We start from the raw sequence: 18,736 nt of genomic DNA, 5'->3' as shown, positions 1-18,736 counted from the left end.
TTTTCCACATTGTGTATACTGAATATTATGATTGCATTTGTTCACCATCCCTCCCTCCCTTTCTGTGGCCCCTCTTAGCCCCCCCAAAATAAAAAAAGACCCAAAAGCAAAAACAAATACTCCCTACAACAACAAGAACAAAAACACTCATGTTTCCATTTCCTGGAATTTGTATAAATAAATAATATTTTAAGTGTTCAGAGAAGATATACCTTTGGGTTCCTCCCCTGGAGGTGGTACCCTCCTTTAGCTTGTATAATTTTTTGGGTAGTTTATTTTTTTTTACCTAATTTCATAATTCTCTTTCTGTAACTTGTCTGTAACCAAAGTGGTAAAAATAGAAGTCCAAGCCGGGCGCTGGTGGCTCACGCCTGTAATCCTAGCTACTCAGGAGGCTGAGATCTGAGGATCCCGGTTCAAAGCCAGCCTGGGCAGGAGAGACCGTGAGACTCCTATCTCCAATAAACCACCAGAAAATTGGAAGTGGTGCTGTAGCTCAAGTGGTAGAGTGCTTGCTTTGAGCTGAAGAACTGAGGGACAGCGCCCAGGCCCAGAGTTCAAGCCCCATGACCGACCAAAAAAAAACAACAACAACAAAAATAGAAGTCCAGCCAGACGCTGATGGCTCACACCTACAATCCTAGCCACTCAGGAGACTGAGATCTGAGGATGGTCTTTCCAAACCAGCCCAGACAGGCAAGTCTATGAGACTCCAAATAACTATCCAAAAAAGCCAGAAATAGAGTTGTAGCCCAAGCACTAACCTTGAGCAAAAATTCTCAGGGATATTACCCAGACCTGAGTTCAAGCCCCCAGAACCGACATTTAGAAGAAAAATAAAAGTCCAACTTTTTTCTTAGTAGTCATTGTTGATCTAAGAAATCTCATATATTTGCTTTTCCTAGTTAGTATTAAATAAAGAAAAATAACTAGGACACGGTATGCATCATGTAGTAGTCTATTCAACAGGTATGTAATGAAACTTCACACATAGGAGGCCCCTACCAGGCAATGAGGACAAATGGAAGTAACCTAAACACCGACCTTTCTTTCCCTCAGTGAATATAACTAAAGCAGTTTTCAGAGATGTCATAGTTGATTTAACTTTATCATTGATTTTAAAATAGATCCCTTGTCATCATTATAGAGGATATTTGCTCCTGCCTAGTTTTAATAAGATTTTAAGAATATATTATACTATTTCAAAACTATAATTTACTAACTCATATTCTTATGGAGTTTGAATTGTAAATAACAAAATAGGAACATGGAAAAAACATGAATCAAGCTGTTACAACTTCCACATAAAATGAATAGTGAAAGATTATTGGATTAGTCATAGGAAAGCTTCAGTCAGGAGTTAAAATATGCGATGATCTAAAAGGATGGGTATGAATAAGTGAAAAATATATTGAAAGCTTATTTGGGAGATAGGTTCAAGAGGGGAGCATTTAACACAGAGGTAGAATCTAAGTATTAAACTATAGTTCAAGGATGTGAATAAGTAGACATTAATGGAGTGGAAAGTTATAACTAGTAAAAAGGTAAAGTACAAGTCTTAATAGAAAAGATTCTGTTTGTACAGAATAGTACTATGTCTTAATAATCCTAAATTTATTTACAGTCAATTTTAATACATTGTAAAGAAGTTATCAAATTGTACAGATTTCATTTGTATCATGATTCTAATAAGTCTTTACATCACTGAATATGTTCTGTAGAGTTTGAGGCTAGAAGCAATTAGCCCTACTCAGGTTAAAATGATGTTTTGTTTTTCAGTTATTTACACGCCAAGTCAATCATCCACAGAGACCTCAAGAGTAATAGTATCCTTCCTGAAATTGCTCTTCGAAGTTCGAAAACATCCTGACTTTTTCTTCTGCATTTTGTCTTCACATTATGTAAAAAGTCTTCATGTTAAGTTCAGTATGCTGTAAAGAAAATAAATTAGTTTGCATGAGAGTATAATAGCAGGATGCATCTACCTGCTTTTTGTTTTTGAATAGGCACTACAAGAAGATGGAACCAAAAGTCTATACTAATAAGACTTTTCAGATTGCTTGTTTACATTCTGTCTGCATTATGAAATGAATTTTTGTGGCTGTATACTAGTATGTATACTTCAGCCCCCTGACCTTGCTAAGTAGCAGTAGAAAACTGAAGGCTCTAAAATTACAGGATAGTGAGTTGAAAATTAAAAAAAAAAAATTTTTTTTACGAAGCCCAGACTTAGATCCTGTCTGATGCCATCTTAATCTAATACAGAGCCTTAGCTGCTTACAGCAGTGCTAACTGGTACCTCGATCTCCATCTGACCGGATCAAATTAAAAGGTTTTGGATCTCCCATGGGCTCAGGAAAGCATCTCTTCTCATTATCATACAGTTTAAGTCCATAAAAATATTTAAAGCAAATCATATAAGCTAAAGAGAACTAACATTTTTGAAGTACTTTTTAAAAAGAACATATTATAGATTTATAGAAACTGGATCTCTTACCTAACATCTTCAAAATGCTTGCTCTAATAGGAAATGAGATCTATTTTTTTTCCTTTACTTACTACACCTCAGATATATTTCTTCATGAAGACCTCACAGTAAAAATAGGTGATTTTGGTCTAGCCACAGTGAAATCTCGATGGAGTGGGTCCCATCAGTTTGAACAGTTGTCTGGATCTATTTTGTGGATGGTAAGAATTGAGGATGTTTTTCTGTTGATTAAATTTTTGGATCCTGAGATGCTTCTAAGTTACTAGAAAGTCATTGAAGATTTAAGATACAATATTTTTTGTAATTCCCACTATTTACAAAAGTCAATGCTGCTCTAGTTCTTATGTAAATAAGTTTTAATGTTTCTGTATCTTTAAGAAGAATATTACAAAATTAGTTTCATGATAACATTTATTATTGAGTATTTCCATTTTATTCACAATTGTCGGTTGAAAATGTCAATGTTCAAAATGTTCTGGCTTTTGCTAGTTAGTTGGAGGTAAGGAACTTGAGGATTTGTCTACCCAATCTGGCTTTTGAACCTCAGTTCTCAGATCTCAGCCTTCTGAGTAGTGAAGATTGCAGGCATGAGCTACTGGCACCTGGGTATGTTCAATAGTTTATTTCTGTTGGTCATGGAGCTTGAACTGAGGACCTGGGCACTGTCCCTAAGCTCATTTGCTCAAGGCTAATGCTCTACCACTTTAAGCCACAGCACCACTTCCAGTTTTCTGGTGGTTAATTGGAAATAAGAGTCTCACAGACTTTCCTACCCAAGCTGGCTTTGAGCCAGGATCCTCAGATATCAGCCTCCTGAATAGCTAGGATTACAGGCGTGAGCCACTGGTGCCTGGCTATGTTCAGTAATTAAGAGTGAAGTCCTGAAATCAAAGAATTTGAAGACCACAGCTCTAATGTAAATTCAAGGTGTCCTAAAAATCTGTGGTACAAATTTAAGCTTTTAATAATTTAATCTACACTTAGGACTTTTGCGATGGCCTGCTGAAAGCAGAAAAGTTGAAAATATTTTCAAAGCAGTCTGCCTGAATTCCCTGACTACATGGAGTAGCAGTCCCCAAGAAGGAAATTCTAAGGCAGTAGTTTGAGTATCAAGCTAAACATAGGGTTAAATTGAATATCATTATTTGTGACAAATAAATGAAATTAGGGAAAGTGGCAAAGGGGAATAAAGGACATTAGGAGACTCTTAACTCTTAAGTTAGGAGACCTATACTGTATTACTCTAGCCATTAACCTACAGATGTCTTAACCTCCTCTAAGTTACTCATATAAAATACTGTGTTGGGCTAGTAGACTTCTTAGGCCTTTTCTAAGATTCAGTAATTATAATATGATTTTAAAATTCTAATAATTTTAATTACTAAGTATAAATGGGAGGCTAATTATAATCATAATCTCAAGGCAAAGAAGGGAAGGATCATGGTTCAAGCTAGGTATGATAGTTCACACCTGTAATCCCAGCTGTATGGGAGATAGAAGTAGGAGGATCATTGACAGGCCAAACCCAAGTCAAAGCACAAGAACCTATCTGAAAAATAAATCAAAAGTGACTGGGGGTGTGAGTCAAGTGATGAGCACAAGGCCCTGAGATCAAACCAAAGTTTAAAAAAATCTTAATAGTTAAAGTCCTGGTTGCCAGGCACTTACCTGTAACAAATATGACAGTGCATCCTAAGATGATGGGAGGAGTGGCATTTTCAGTGCTGAAATCATAGACCCTAAAACTAAAAACCAACTACTCACTTGCTTTAAAGATGTATTTATTTGAACTAAAATGGAAGAACTGAGCTTAGTCAAATCTTCAGATTTGTCCTTAATTTTTCAAAAACCTTAGCTTATGTAGTTAATAGAATATTACATAGGAAGTTTTGGGTTTCCTTTTATTTACTTTTTTGTTGATACCTGGATGTTTTATTCTGCCATGCTGAATTTTAGGGTAAGAGACTAGACAATCATATGCTTCATTATTGAATCTTTTGGGTGGGTGTTTTCAGAGAGAATAATTTGTCCAAAACTAAGGTTATATTGTCCTGGGTGTGTTGGTTTTTTTTTTGGGGGGGGGAAGGGGGGTTGTTTGTTCTTATGATACTGGGGTTTGAACTCAGGGCTTTATGTTCTTGGCTTGCTTGTTCTACCATACCTCCAGCCCCCTCTGAATTATTATAGTGGTCTTCTCCACTTTATTTTGTTTGATCTTAAAATGAAACCTTTGTAAATATTTTTACAAAATCACTAAGTTGAAAATCAGTAACATATTTTTAAGTAGACTTTAAATAGATGGTACAACTTCATATAAAGACATCTCCAAACAACAGTAAATAAAACAATTCCAAAAAAAAGAATTGTTCTTAAACAGATGTACATTCTAATCCTCAAAAAAATCACTTCAGACTGAAAACTATGTGTTTATCAGCAGTACCTCTCAGCATTCTGACTTTTCATTTCATCACAGTTTATTTGATATACTATATTACTAAAAAGTATCTCTCAACAAAATATATGACACAACCAAGTATATAAGACTTTCTCTCTGACTCCCTTCAGGATCTCACACAGATATTCTATCCATGGTTTGAAATTTTTGATTGGACTATAGATGTCATCTGGGGGGCTTTGCAGACTAAAAATATCTGGGTCCCACCACCAGGTTCTGATCTGTCCCTGGGCTGGAGTGCAGTTAGCAGAGAAGTTTAAGTGTTCAGTGGGTGATTCTGCCTTTCATATGCAATTGAATGACATTTTTCCTTATGTAAGGTCTAGTAACAAGAATCTTGTCTTCCAACTATTTTTGCAATTGGTACTGCTTTTGCTATCAAATTAACATATCCTTTCACTTTTTTTTTTTTTTAACAAAACTGTGCAAGAGGTGCAAAGTGAAAGAAGCTAATTGTAACCAGTCATTTACTGTACTTTATGTAATTAAGAAATCTAGGGCCAGGCTCTGGTTGCTTACACCTGTAGCTACTCAGGAAGCTGAGTTCTGAGGGTCACAGTTCAAAGCTAGCCCAGGCAGAAAAGTCCATGAGACCCTTATCTCCAATAAATTCTCAGGAAAAGCAAAAAGTGGCTCTGTGGCCCAAGTGATAGAACACTAACTGTGAGCAAAAGAAGCTCAAGGACAGTGCCCAGGCCCTGAATTTGAGTCCCAGGACTGGCAAAAATGTGTGTGTGTGTGTGTGTGTGTGTGTGTGTGTGTGTGTGTGTGTGTGTGTGTGTGTGTGTGTGTGTGTGTGTGTGTGTGTGTGTGTGTGTGTGTGTGTGTGTGTGTGTGTGTGTGTGTGTGTGTGTGTGTGTGTGGCAAAAAAATGTGTGTGTGTGTGTGTGTGTTTCATTACAGCAAGTATGATTTGATCTGTTTTCCCAAGAAGGAGCAACCAAAACATTCTTTACACAAACTTCTACTAAATCTATCTGCTGTTACTTTTGTTAAAGTACCCTGAGAATAAGGAAAATCACTGATCCCAATGAGAAATTTTAAGTCTTAAGACAATTACTACAGTAGTTGTGCCTGCTCCAAGCCTCCTAACAACCACAGGTCTAGTATTTCTTTGCTGAATCAGGAATGGGAAGTGGAAACTGATTCTGGTAGGGTTAGTTTTGGAATATATTCAAATGACAATAGTGATATTTTGTTGGAAAGGAGAGTCACAGCAATAAAATCTCAGTAATGTATTATAGAAAATCAGGTAAAAAAGTCTCTTTAAGAGTTGCTTTTTCTTTTTTTCCCTTCATCTTAATGGTTTTTATTTCTTTGGCCATTAATAGAATTATTTACATAGTGGGTGGGGGATTTTTGTGATCCAGCAGTACTCTGGAAATTATCATCGTTTGTATTTCAGAAATCTTCATTCACTAGAAGAATAACCTCAAATGTTTTCTTCTATTCTAACAGGCACCAGAAGTAATCAGAATGCAAGATAAAAACCCATACAGCTTTCAGTCAGATGTGTATGCATTTGGAATTGTTTTGTATGAATTGATGACTGGCCAGTTACCTTATTCAAATATCAACAACAGGGACCAGGTAAATATTTGTCATCTCCTTCATGTTATTTCAGTATGTTATAAGTATTTAGTTAGTATTTATTCAATACTTTTATTAGGAAGTAGAGTCCTGGGTGAGTATTGATAGATACTTGATCTTAGTGATCAGTTTTAGAAATCTTTTATATACTTTTGGCAGTCACAGCATGTAAAACTTTTCCTTGAAATGTTGGTCTTGAATGTTGCAGTGGAGCCAAATTGCCAACTTTGTGACTAGAGACAAGAGATTAAACAAAGCCTTAGAGGGACAGTTACATTTTGCTTTGTTTTCTCCATGATAAGAATTCTACCAGGAGGCTATTTTTTACTTCTACTTCTTTCTTTTCTATGTTCTTTTTTTCTATTCCTATAATCTGATATTTTAAATTTGCATGATATAGGAACAAATGTTAACCAAGGAACATAATCGAAATAATGCACTTATTGTACATGTCGTAGATTATTATAACTGAGGTGTTGAATTGATGATGGCATTCTGATTATAAAAATTGCCTGATTTTGAAGTGTCATATGCTTCACTTTTTATGAAAGATCTTCTTAACTCAACCATATAGCATAGCACCCGGTACCCACTTTTCCTATGTATATTATTTTTCTGGAGGATTTGCTGAGGAGTTCTAGTTCTGTTTAGTCAAATTTGTGAACATTAGATCTGGATGAAATGTATTTGTAAGTGAGTAAGCTTATTTTTTAATAAAATATAGAATTATTATTTGAAATATCTCCAGAATATAGATAAAAGCATCCCAGAGTTCTGCATTCATCCACTTCTTGGCATTTTAGGTGCTTTGTCCTCCAAGGGAGTATAATAAATGATGTGGAAAGGGCTTACTCTCCATGAGAGAAGTAAGTGAGTGACCAGCAGAAGGGTAAGGCTTTTTCTAGTTAATTCTTTCTAATAGTTTAGTTAGCGCCCCTAGACTTTGCCAGTTTAATACCTACTTAAATATTTGATAAGGAAGATGTAACAAATTATAATTCTTTTCACTGCCCATATTCTACTTCATTACTGTAGAGGAGCCAGCTTTCTTCAAATGGTACTTTCTGTGGAATTCTTCGTTTTGGAAAATGTCTCTGGTCATCCTCAGATATTGCTCCATTCATTCCCTGCTTACATTTTATGTCACTTTCTCTTGTGCCTTGATCTCTGTGGCTTTCAAATTAAACTTCTCTTTAAGAATCCAGGAGTATTTTTCTTTTACATAGGAGTTGGGACAGCTGTTTCTTTATTATGTAGTGGTGGTACCTTCTCCCTAAACTCTCACCTCCGACAGGGCTGGTAAGGCAGGCGTTGGGCCCAAGACCTGCATCACTTGATCTCACCTCTTTAGGTATTTTTTTCAATACTGAAAATGTTTGAACTAGACAGAGGTTTTTCTAGCTCTTCAAATAAGATTATTTATTAAGATAGTTCTCATATTCTGAAGGATGACTGTATTACTTTGAAAGAGTACATTCTTCCTTTACTTTCTCTAGCATTGAAAATCTGTGAAATCGTGTTTTGTCTGATCTTTTTTTTTCTCCCTTTTGTTGGTCACCATGAACTCAGAGCCTGGGCACTGTCCCTGAGCTATTCTAAAGGCTAGCACTCTACCACTTTGACTTCTGGTGTTTTGGAGATAAGAGTCTCACAGGACTTTTCTGCCTGGGCTGGCTTTGAACCATGATTCTCAAATCTTAGCCTCCTGAGTAGCTAAGATTATAGGGCCACCAGCACCCAGCTATTGTCTGATATCTTGATAGGGTCTTACTATGTAGTTCAGGCTGGCCTGAACTGATGATCTTCCTTCCTCTGCTTTACAAGTGCTGGGGCTACAGGTGTACACCACTGCACCTGGCCTAAATGTGATTCTGTTGGTTGATTGGTTTGGTTTGATTACAGACAGCATTGGGGATCAGACTTAGAGTCTTAGGATTACTAAGCATGTGATCTACCACTAAGCTATATCCTTAGCCTTCCCTCTCTTTATCATTTCATTTCCCTCACCTTTCTCTTTCAGTTCAGCTTTACTACTAAGTTGGGATTAATTATGTCTTATTTAAAATAATTGTATTGACTATACCATATACTAAACCCAGAATGTAGTCTGTGAGGAAGGTTTATCTGTTTCACATAGTCTCAGAGTATCTTGACTAGGTATTAAAAAGATCTCCTTCCTAAATGATATGTTCATAAGGCTGGCAAGCTGGTACTGGCTGTCAATTTGAAGCTTACTGAGGAACAAGAGGTAAACAGCTCATCTTCTTCTCCTCATGACCCTTCTGTGAGGACTTCTTCATGTGCTGTTTGGTCTCTAGTGACACAATGGTTGAGTTCTTACCACAAAATTTTACAAGAAATGATAAGTATTAGCATCTTACCAATATACAAATTACTTAACAATGTTTTTAGTACCTGCTATGTACAAAGCACTGTGGAATATAGAAAGTTCACAGGTGAGAGCTCTAGCTATGTACCATCCTGAGGGGGAACCTATTGACTGAGACTGAAATACTCTTTAAGAACCTGAAAACAAGGGCTGGGAAGGTGGCTCAGTGGTAGAGCGCTTGCCTTGCCTCAGCACCACATAAGAAAAAAGAAAAAAGCCGGAAGTGGCACTGTGGCTCAAGTGGTACAGCGCTAGGGGAAAAAAAAAAAAAGGAAACCATAGAAGAACCTGAAAACAAGGAACATTTCCAAGTCAGGGAGCATCATGGGAATCCAACACACACACACACACACACACACACACACACACACACACACACACACACACACACACACACACACACACACACACACACACACACACACACACACACACACACACACACACACACACACACACACACACACACACACACACACACACACACACACACACACACACACACACACACACACACACAGTGCTTAGGTGGGACACAGCTAGGAGAGAAAGTCAAACTGAGACCTTCTGTGAACACTGAGTAGTGGTAAGCTCAGATTGTGAAGGGTGTGGTGATCGATGACCTTGACATTAGCATGAAATGAGCCCCATTGCTTGTGAAGCTCCACAAAGACTTGAAAACCCAAGACTGTGGCTAAAGGATGACTGGGTCTCCAGAGTTGCCTTCCTGTCAAGTGTGGTTGCTGCCAGGCAGACCATGCTCTGTGCCCAGCTTCCTCCCCACCTCGTGGAGACTTGTGACTGGGCAGGTCTGAAAGCTCCGTGACCAGCAGGCACATTGCCACATCCTCTAATTCTTCCCCTTCAATGAACAACTGATGATTCTTGTTTGCTGTATCTACTTTCCTATGCACTGAAAGGAAACACTACCAACACATAGAAAGATGTATTTTTGAATGGTCAGTGGGCCTCTGAAGAAATTGGAGAAGAAATGGAATATTTCCTATGGGCTGGGAAGGTGCCTCAGTGGTAGTGTGCTTGCCTCGCATGCATGAGGCCCTGGGTTCGGTTCCTCAGCACCACATAAACTGAAAAGGCCAGAAGTGGCACTGTGGCTCAAGTGGTCGAGTGCTAGCCTTGAGCTGAAGAGCTAAGGGACAGCGCCCAGGCCCAGAGTTCAGGCCCCACAAGCACCCTCCCCCCCAAAAAAATTCCTAAATTAAACCAAAGCAGTAATAGTCTCCTACATAAGAAGAGCTCTGGACCAAATAGACTCATGGCTGAATTCTGCCATAGCTTTAAAACACACACCCCAATGCTCAAACTATTTCATAAAATAGAAAAAGAAGGAATATTAAGAAACTGATTATATGAAGCTATCAACTAAATAAATACACAGTTCAAAGACTGTGGACCAGTTCCCTAGACATAGACACAAAAATGCTTAATGAAATACTTGTAAAATATATTCAGCAGCACATTTCCAGTTGGCAGCCGGCACATAACCAAGTTGCTTTGATTCTGAGGATGCAAAGATGAGTCCACACATGAAAATCCTTAAACAAATAATAAAAGGTAAAATGTAATATCTCTTCATAATAAAAACCCTCAGGAAACAAGAGCTAGAAAATACCTCAATATAATAATAAAAAAAAAAGTACTAAATGGGGAAAAATTGAAAACATTTTTTCTAGTCAGGAATGAGGCAAGGGTGACCACTGTCTCCATTCTTACTGAATATAGTGCTTGAGTTCTTAGCCACAGCAATAAAAGAGGAGATAAACAGAAAAGCTTGATAAAAAGCTTTAGTTTTTATTTGCAGATGATGTGATCTTATACTCAAAAGACCTTAAAGTCTCCATCAAAACTATTAAATTCTGGGACTTATTAACCTGTGTCTCAAGTGATGAAATGCCTACCTAGCAAGCACAAGCCCTAAATGAAAGCACATCCGCCACCACGGCCACCCAAAAAGAATAAAAAGTGAAAGAAACAGAAGGAAAAAGATTAGATCTTAAAACACTTTTAAAAATAGGAAGATATGCCCATGTAATTGTAACCCCTCTGTACAGTATGTTCACAAAAAATAAAAATTTAAAAAAAAATAGGAAGATATGAAGTCAGCATACAAAAATCAATAGCTTTTCTACATACTGAATGTAGATAGTCCGTGAGACTCCTATCTCCAATTAACCACCAGAAAATGGGAAGTGGCGCTCTGGCTCATGTGGTAGAGCGTTTGCCTTGAGCTGAAGAGCTCAGGGACAGTGCCCAGGCTCAGAGTTCAAGTCTTATGACTGACCAAAAAAAGTGAAGACATTAGAAGATGGAAAGAATTTCCTCATTCATAGATTGACAGAGTTAATATTGTCAAATGGCTATATTGCTGAAAGTGATTTATAGATTTAATTCAGTTCCCATCAAAATCCCAGTAACATTCTTCATTTAAAAAAAAAAGATACAGAAATTCATATGGAAGTATAAAAGACCCAGAATAGCTAAAGCAGTTCAATCTTAGAATAAACTAGAAATTCTAGAAATTATATTTTGGACAATTAAACATAAGATAAAATGTTTTTCAGATGGAAACTTAAAAATACACAAAGATATGCTATTTTCCAAATTTTCTTCAGGAGTAATATGAGAGAAAAAATGAAAGATTGTTCCAGGGGTTGGGAGTGTAAAAAATTTTTTTTAAAATGAAAGATGGCTCTCACATTTTTATATATTCCATAGAACTTAGTACAGAGCACAAAGCAGGCGCAAAGCAGGTAGCTCTTGGTGCTAGGCTTAGGGGCTGACTGATGAACAGACTTTCCTCCAAGTAGAAGAGTTATGATACATATTACAAAACCAATACTCAGCTTATAATTCTAGAACTGTTCTTAGTGTAAGAATACTCTTAGGACTCAGCATCTCCAACCCTTCATTCACCTCCACTATGATAACTCATGCTGATTTTCAGTTACACCTCCTATACTGCCCAAACAGAACTGTAAATTCCACTGAGATGTTAGCTCCTAATGTTTTCATCTTTCCTCTGACTAGGCTGCAGTTATCAGAATGTGTAACCAAATATCTCATTAGAATTTCCACAGTAGCCCAACACTGCTGGCTCATGCCTGAAATTCAAACTACTCAGGAAGCTGAGATCTGAGGATCGCGGTTTAAAGCCAGCCTGGGCAGGAAAGTCCATGAGACTCATCTCCAATAAACCACTCAGAAAATCGGAAGTGTTGCGGTGTTGTGGCTCAGGTGGTAGAGCGCTCGCCTTGAGCTGAAGAGCTGAAGGATAGTGCCCAGGTCCAGAGTTTAAGCCCCGCAAGCAACAACAACAAAAAATTCTTTATGCTGTTTTATAGTTTCAATGTATTATGAAATTATTCACCCTTTATTTTTCTTTTTCTCTTCCTTCCCCATATTTTCCTAACTAGTCCCTAAGTAAAATTCATGTTCTATGTTTACCAATATGTATACAGTTATGTAAATATATATAGGTATGGCCATATTCCATATTCATGAATATCTATGTCTTTTAGGTCTAACTTTCACATCTGAGTGAAAACACACAATATCTTGTTTTGTGAGTTTGGCTTATCTTACTCAATAATATCTCATTCAGTTCTATCAGTTTTCCTGCAAAATATAGAATTTTTTTTAATTAATTTATTTTTTTGTTGGTCATGAGGCTTGAACTCAAGGCCTGGACGCTGTCCCTGAGTTTTTTTGCTCAAGGCTAGCACTTTACCACTTTGAACCACAGGTCCACATTTTTTGTTTTCTGGTGGTTAATTTTGAGATGAGTCTCACCAAACTTTCCTGTCCAGGCTGGCTTTGAACCACAATCCTCAGATCTTAGCATCCTGAATAGGTGGTTATTTTTCATTATGGCCTTCATATTCTATAGTATGCATCTATGTATGCGTGTATGCATACATACATATAAGTCATACTTTCTTTATTCATTCATCTGTTATTGTACACCATGGCTCATTCTCCATCATTTGGCAATTATGAACAGTGCTATAATCATAGATATTCAGGTGTCTTTCTGATGTATTCATTTACTCTCCTTCAGATATATGCCCAATCAATAGAAAGGTGGGTTCATACAAAAGGCCTATTTTTAGTTTTTTGAGGAACCTCCATACTGATTTCCATCGTGGTTGCAGTAGTTTACATTCCCATCACAGGGCATGAGGGTAGGGCATGAGGGTTCCTTTTCCTCTACATCCTTGCCAACATTTGTTATTTTATGTCCTTAATGGGTACCATTCTGACTCGCCCATGTAATTCTTTTAAGGGAAGAAGAAGCAATAGCATATCTGTGCTTCAGTGTGATGATTGTCCTGTCCATGGAAACATGGACTGGATAAAGAGAGACAAGCATATAAAAGGAACAGTTAAGAGGCCTTTGCTAAGTCCCAGGGTGATAAAGATTTGAACTTCAGCCCATTTAGTTTGGGATTCCCCATCATCTGTGATGTGTAGAAATCTAAAATACTCATTTTTTTTTATTTTAACATCTTTTTTATTTTAACTTCTTATTAAAATGAACGTACATACAGAAAAAGCACGGCTGTCATAGTATACATGTTGTCTAGTTTCCATTGTTTATGTAGTTGAACTTACATGCAAGGTTGTATGATCTTTATTTTTCTCCAGATAATTTTTATGGTGGGACGAGGATACCTGTCTCCAGATCTCAGTAAAGTGCGGAGCAATTGTCCGAAAGCCATGAAGAGATTAATGGCAGAGTGCCTCAAAAAGAAGAGAGATGAGAGACCGCTCTTTCCCCAAGTAAGGAAAACTTCACAATACTTAGAAAAACTAACACTGACAGGTGGATTTTTTAGTAGCTTTTTGGAGATACAGTTTGTATTTCATGGGTTTAAATTCTCTGTGATTATGTGCGTACTCCATAGTCAGGTGAAAACGATGAGAATGACTTTGAAAGGTCAAGCACAACTTGGGATTCTAATATAAAAGCAGATTTTAAAGGACTTGCTGTAAGTTAACTTCTTGGTCTCGGAATCCTTTTACATATTTCTTTTTTTATATAATTTTATTGTCAAGGTGATGTACAGAGGGGTTACAGTTAGATAAGTAAGGTAGTGAGTACATTTCTTGTCGAACTTGTTACCCCCCTCCCAGTTTTCTCCCACTTAACCTTCCCCCAACCCCTTTTTTACATATTTCTTTTCTTTTCTTCTGTTGGTCATGGGACTTGAACTCTGGGCCTGGGCACTGTCCCTCGGCTCTTCAGCTCAAGGCAAGCACTCTATCACTTGAGCCACAGTGCCACTTCTGGTTTTCTAGTGGTTAATTGGAGATGAGAGTCTCACAGACTTTCCTGTCTGGGCGGGCTTTGAACTATGATCCTCAGATCTCAGCACCCTGAGTAGCTAGGATTACAGGCATGAACCACCAGCGCCTGGCCCTTTTTATATATTTCTAACCAACACACACACACACCCCTTCTAGTGAGAAAAGTGGTATCTTCACTTTTTCAAGTGTCTTTGTAAAAAAGAAGACAGATTCTCTATTTGGATTCACTACTTCGCAATATCTCTTATCATGTTACAGTGACCTCAAAAGGCAAATACTATCTTGTTATTGTGAAAAGTGTTTTGACTTGTGGACTTGCTACAGGTCCAGAAGCGATGCTTTTCAGACTGCTTCTTTAATTCTTCTTGATGGTAAAACAAGCAGATTCCAAGCATCTCTCTCATACTAGCTCTTTCTGAGGTCCCTAAAGGGGACCATCAAGGCAATTATACCAGGGGCAAAAGAAAAATCACTGTCAGAGCATCTGCCAGACTCTGATTCTCTTTTTCTCATAGTGAAGGCCAAAGCCCTTACATTAATCTTCAGTACACCCTTCAAAGATCTTGGTATGGTGGTACATCTAGATCAAGGGGAGTATTGCTTGAGCCTAGGAGTGTAAGGCCAGCCTGAGCAATATAGGAAGACCCAGTCTCAAATAGAAAACCGGAAAGAATGAGGGAGGAAGGAAGGCAGGCAGGCAGGCCCCCCAAAAAAAACTGAACAGAAACATGTAAGAAAGTGTAGGTGTAAGCCAGGTGCTGGCGGCTCATGCCTGTAATCCTAGCTACTCAGGAAGCTGAGATCTGAGGGAGGGTTGCAGTTCAAAGCCATCGGGGCAGGAAAGCCTTGAGACTCTTTTCTTTTTTTGTTGTTGTTTTGTTTTGTTTTTTGTCGGTCGTGGGGCTTGAACTCTGGGCTTGGGCGCTGTCCTTGTGCTCTTCAGCTCAAGGTGAGCGCTCTACAGCTTGAACCACAGCATCACTTCCGGTTTTCTAGCAGTTTATTGGAGATAAGAGTCTCATGAACTTTCCTGCCCAGGCTGGCTTTGAACCAGGATCCTCAGATCTCAGCCTCCTGATTAGCTAGGATTACAGGCATGAGCCACTGGCACCCAACTCCTTGAGACTCTTTTTTTTTTTTTTTTTTTGGGTCCAGTTGTGGGGCTTGAACTCTGGGCCTGGGCACTGTCCCTCAGCTCTTCAGCTCAAGGCTAGCACTCTACCACTTGCGCCACAGCGCCACTTCCGGCTTTTTTCTTATGTGGTGCTGAGGAATCGAACCCAGGGCCTTGAGCATGCAAGGCAAGTGCTCTACCACTGAGCCACCTTCCCAGCCCCTCCTTGAGACTCTTATCTCCAATAAACCACCGGAAAACCGGAAGTGGTGCTGTGGCTCAAGCGATAGAATGCTCACCTTGAGCTGAAGAGCTGAGTAACAGCGCCCAGGCCCAGAATTAAGCCCCACCACCAACAAAAATGAAAGAAAAAAAGAAAAAGAGAGTTTAGCTGTAATAAGTATTACACTATAAAGGCAGTATTTTCTGTTACTTTACCTTGATTAATAGTTTCAAGTGGGAAATGCTAACTTCCATAGTTAGTCTACCATAATTAGTGAAATGTTCTTTACCTTGTGACTTTGAATATTAAGTCTTGAGGTACTTAGAAATGTTTGAGATTCACTTATCCTTTATTATTATTTTATTTTTTTTCTCCTAAGAATTAAAGAAAAACCAAATACTGGTGGCTCACACCTACAATCCTAGCTACTCAGGAGGCTGAAATCTGAGGATCAAGGTTTGCAGCCAGTCCAGGCAATATAGTCCATGAGACTCTTATCTCTAAATAACCACTAGAAAACCAAAAGTGGGCTGTGGTTCAGAGTGGGAAAGTGCCAGCCTTAGGCAGAAAAGCTCAGAGACAGTGCCCAGGCTTAAGTTCAAGCCTTACAACCAACAAAAATACATACATACATACATACATACATACATAAAATCGATGGTTATAACAAACATTAAGAACTGCTTTGAGAAGAAAGAGGAGGCCAAATGATTGGGTGGGTATATATTACCTACCTTCATGTTACTTTGAAGAGATTGGCTTGACACTATCAAAGTGAAAAAGTTATTGTTGATCATATCAGTTGAACTAGTAGCATGTTCTCTAATCCTAGATGTTGTCTTTCTTATTTAAAAGGACAAGTGCTCATACCTTCTTTTCTCCCTCCCCCCTCCCCTCTCCTCCCCCCCCCCCTCCTTCCCCACTCCAAATACTGGGGCTTGAATCTAGAGCTTTGTGCCTTAGCATCCTAACCACTGAGCTGTATATCCAGCCCTTTTTTTTTTTTTTTTTGGTCGGTTGTGGGGCCTGAACTCTGGGCCTGGATGCTGTCCCTCAGCTCAAGGCTCAAAGGCTCAAGGCTAGTGCTCTACCAGTTGAGCCACAGCACCAGTTCCGGTTTTTTGCTTATGTGGTGCTAAGGAATGGAACCCAAGGCCTCATGCATGCAAGGCAAGCACTCTTATCACTGAGCCACCTTCCCAGCCCCCTTTTTTGTTTTATTTTGAGACAGAATCTCAGTAAGTTTATCAGGTTGGCCTGGAACTTGTCCTACCTCCCAAGTAACTGAAATTACAGGCATATATTACCATACCTGACTGCTCATATTTCTAAATACAATTTTGCACTCATGTCATGGTACCAAAAATGAAGTACATATGTAAATTTTCCAGATTAGTGTTGAGTTATCTCCTCTAAGTATTGTATTTAACTTTCATTACAGATTATTTTTGGCACAATACAGTTAAGTGCTATATAAATCTTAAATGGCTAAAGAGTTACATATAAAACAATAGTAAAATATAAAATCATTTTAATACTGTTGAAATAGGAAAGACTTCCATAAGCAAGAAACAGACTTAGAAGTTAAAAAGTTTATTGTCTCATAACATATGATCGTATTAAAATTATTCAACTTCACAGTGTTAAAAAATTAATAGGGCTGGGAATGTGGGTTAGTGGTAGAGTGCTTGCCTTTGCCTTGCAAGCATGAAGCCCTGGGTTTGATTCCTCAGTACCACATAAGCAGAAAAAGCCGGAAGTGGTGAGGCTAAGGCTCAAGTGGTAGAGCACTTCCTTGAGCAAAGGAAGCCCAAGGACAGTGCCCAGGCCTGGCCAAAAAAAAAAAAAAAAAAATATATATATATATATATATATATATATATATATACATATATATGTGTGTATATATATATATATATATATATATATATATATTTGCTTAAAGGCAAAACTAATTGTGGCATAAGTAAACAGAGTAAATATTTGCAGGACTCCTACAAATCAATAAAAGGCAATGAATACAAAGGGTGAAAAGGATATGAGTAGATGATACACAGAAGAAATGTAAATGGTAATAAACTTAGGAAAAGACAGGGGACTTCAGTGGCAGCTAGTAAAGTTCAGAGTGCCACAGTGGATGCATTTGGTTTTGTTTCTCAAGACTGGCTGTATCCCAGCATTGGGAACAGTGTAATTTTCTTTTCACAATGATGGGGGAAATGTAAATTATTCAGTCTTTAGGAAAGACTTGGCATAGAATTCATAAATTTAAAATACTCTTTTTTTTTTTTTTTTGTCGGTCGTGGGGCTTGAACTCTGGGCCTAGGCACTGTCCCTCAGCTCTTCAGCTCAAGTCGAGCGCTCTACCACTTGAGCTACAGCGCCACTTCCGGTTTTCTGGTGGTTTTTATTGGAGATAGGAGTCTCACTGTCTCTCCTGCCTGGGCTGGCTTTGAACCGCGATCCTCAGATCTCAGCCTCCTGAGTAGCTAGGATTACAGGCGTGAGCCACCAGCGCCCGGCTTTAAAATACTCTTAAGAATATGGTATACAACATATACAGTAAGCATATTTAAGTATGTTTTCTATAGTAGGAAAAATTAAAGACAGTGATTAAGGTAGTTCTGCATAGATGGCCTGGATGTCATTGAGAGAATAAGAAAACAATGAGAAAAATATGCATGGTATAATACCTCTTTAAAGATGATGAGAATGAGTCTGTTTTCATATGCACATGTTTATATAGAGAAAAAAATTCAGGAGAAAGTATAGACTGGTTACTCCTGAAACTGTGATTTGAAAGCCTTACACCTTTTATATCATGGTATAATTTAATTTTTTTCTTGCATATCATACTTGAAATTTTAAAAGGGTCCAGTGGCATAGTGCTTATCTAACATGCACAAGGCTCTGGGATCCATTCCCAGTTCAGGATAAAACTCAGTAATAATGTTTATTATCACTGTGAAATCAGAGTCCAAATAGCAGCCCTGTTATTAGCAGTAGTGTTAATTTTTACCCAAATCTTTATGGCAGAGAGAATTAATACAGCTGTGGGTCGGCACTGAATGTTTCCATCCCAAGTGAATGCTAAGAGCTTCAGACTCTTCACTTGAGTATGAAAATATTACCTCAGCTATGAAATATGG

General features: G+C 38.1%; 1 protein-coding gene across 2 annotated transcripts in view; it reads left to right on the top strand.

Moving 5' to 3' along the window:
• Positions 1-18,736, top strand: part of Braf (B-Raf proto-oncogene, serine/threonine kinase) — a 134,468-nt gene that overhangs the window by 106,017 nt on the left and 9,715 nt on the right. For both annotated transcript variants that reach the window (XM_069996914.1, XM_069996913.1), the window contains 4 exons: positions 1,780-1,826; positions 2,570-2,688; positions 6,402-6,533; positions 13,588-13,722. In XM_069996914.1, coding sequence (XP_069853015.1) covers positions 1,780-1,826; positions 2,570-2,688; positions 6,402-6,533; positions 13,588-13,722 — 433 coding nt within the window. The remainder of the gene's footprint in view (positions 1-1,779; positions 1,827-2,569; positions 2,689-6,401; positions 6,534-13,587; positions 13,723-18,736) is intronic.

Source organism: Dipodomys merriami, unplaced genomic scaffold, assembly GCF_024711535.1.
Source record: "Dipodomys merriami isolate MVZ:Mamm:240054 unplaced genomic scaffold, mDipMer1.0.p SCAF_5, whole genome shotgun sequence".
NCBI classification, from domain to species: Eukaryota; Metazoa; Chordata; class Mammalia; order Rodentia; family Heteromyidae; genus Dipodomys; species Dipodomys merriami.
This window is presented reverse-complemented; position numbering and strand designations above follow the sequence as displayed.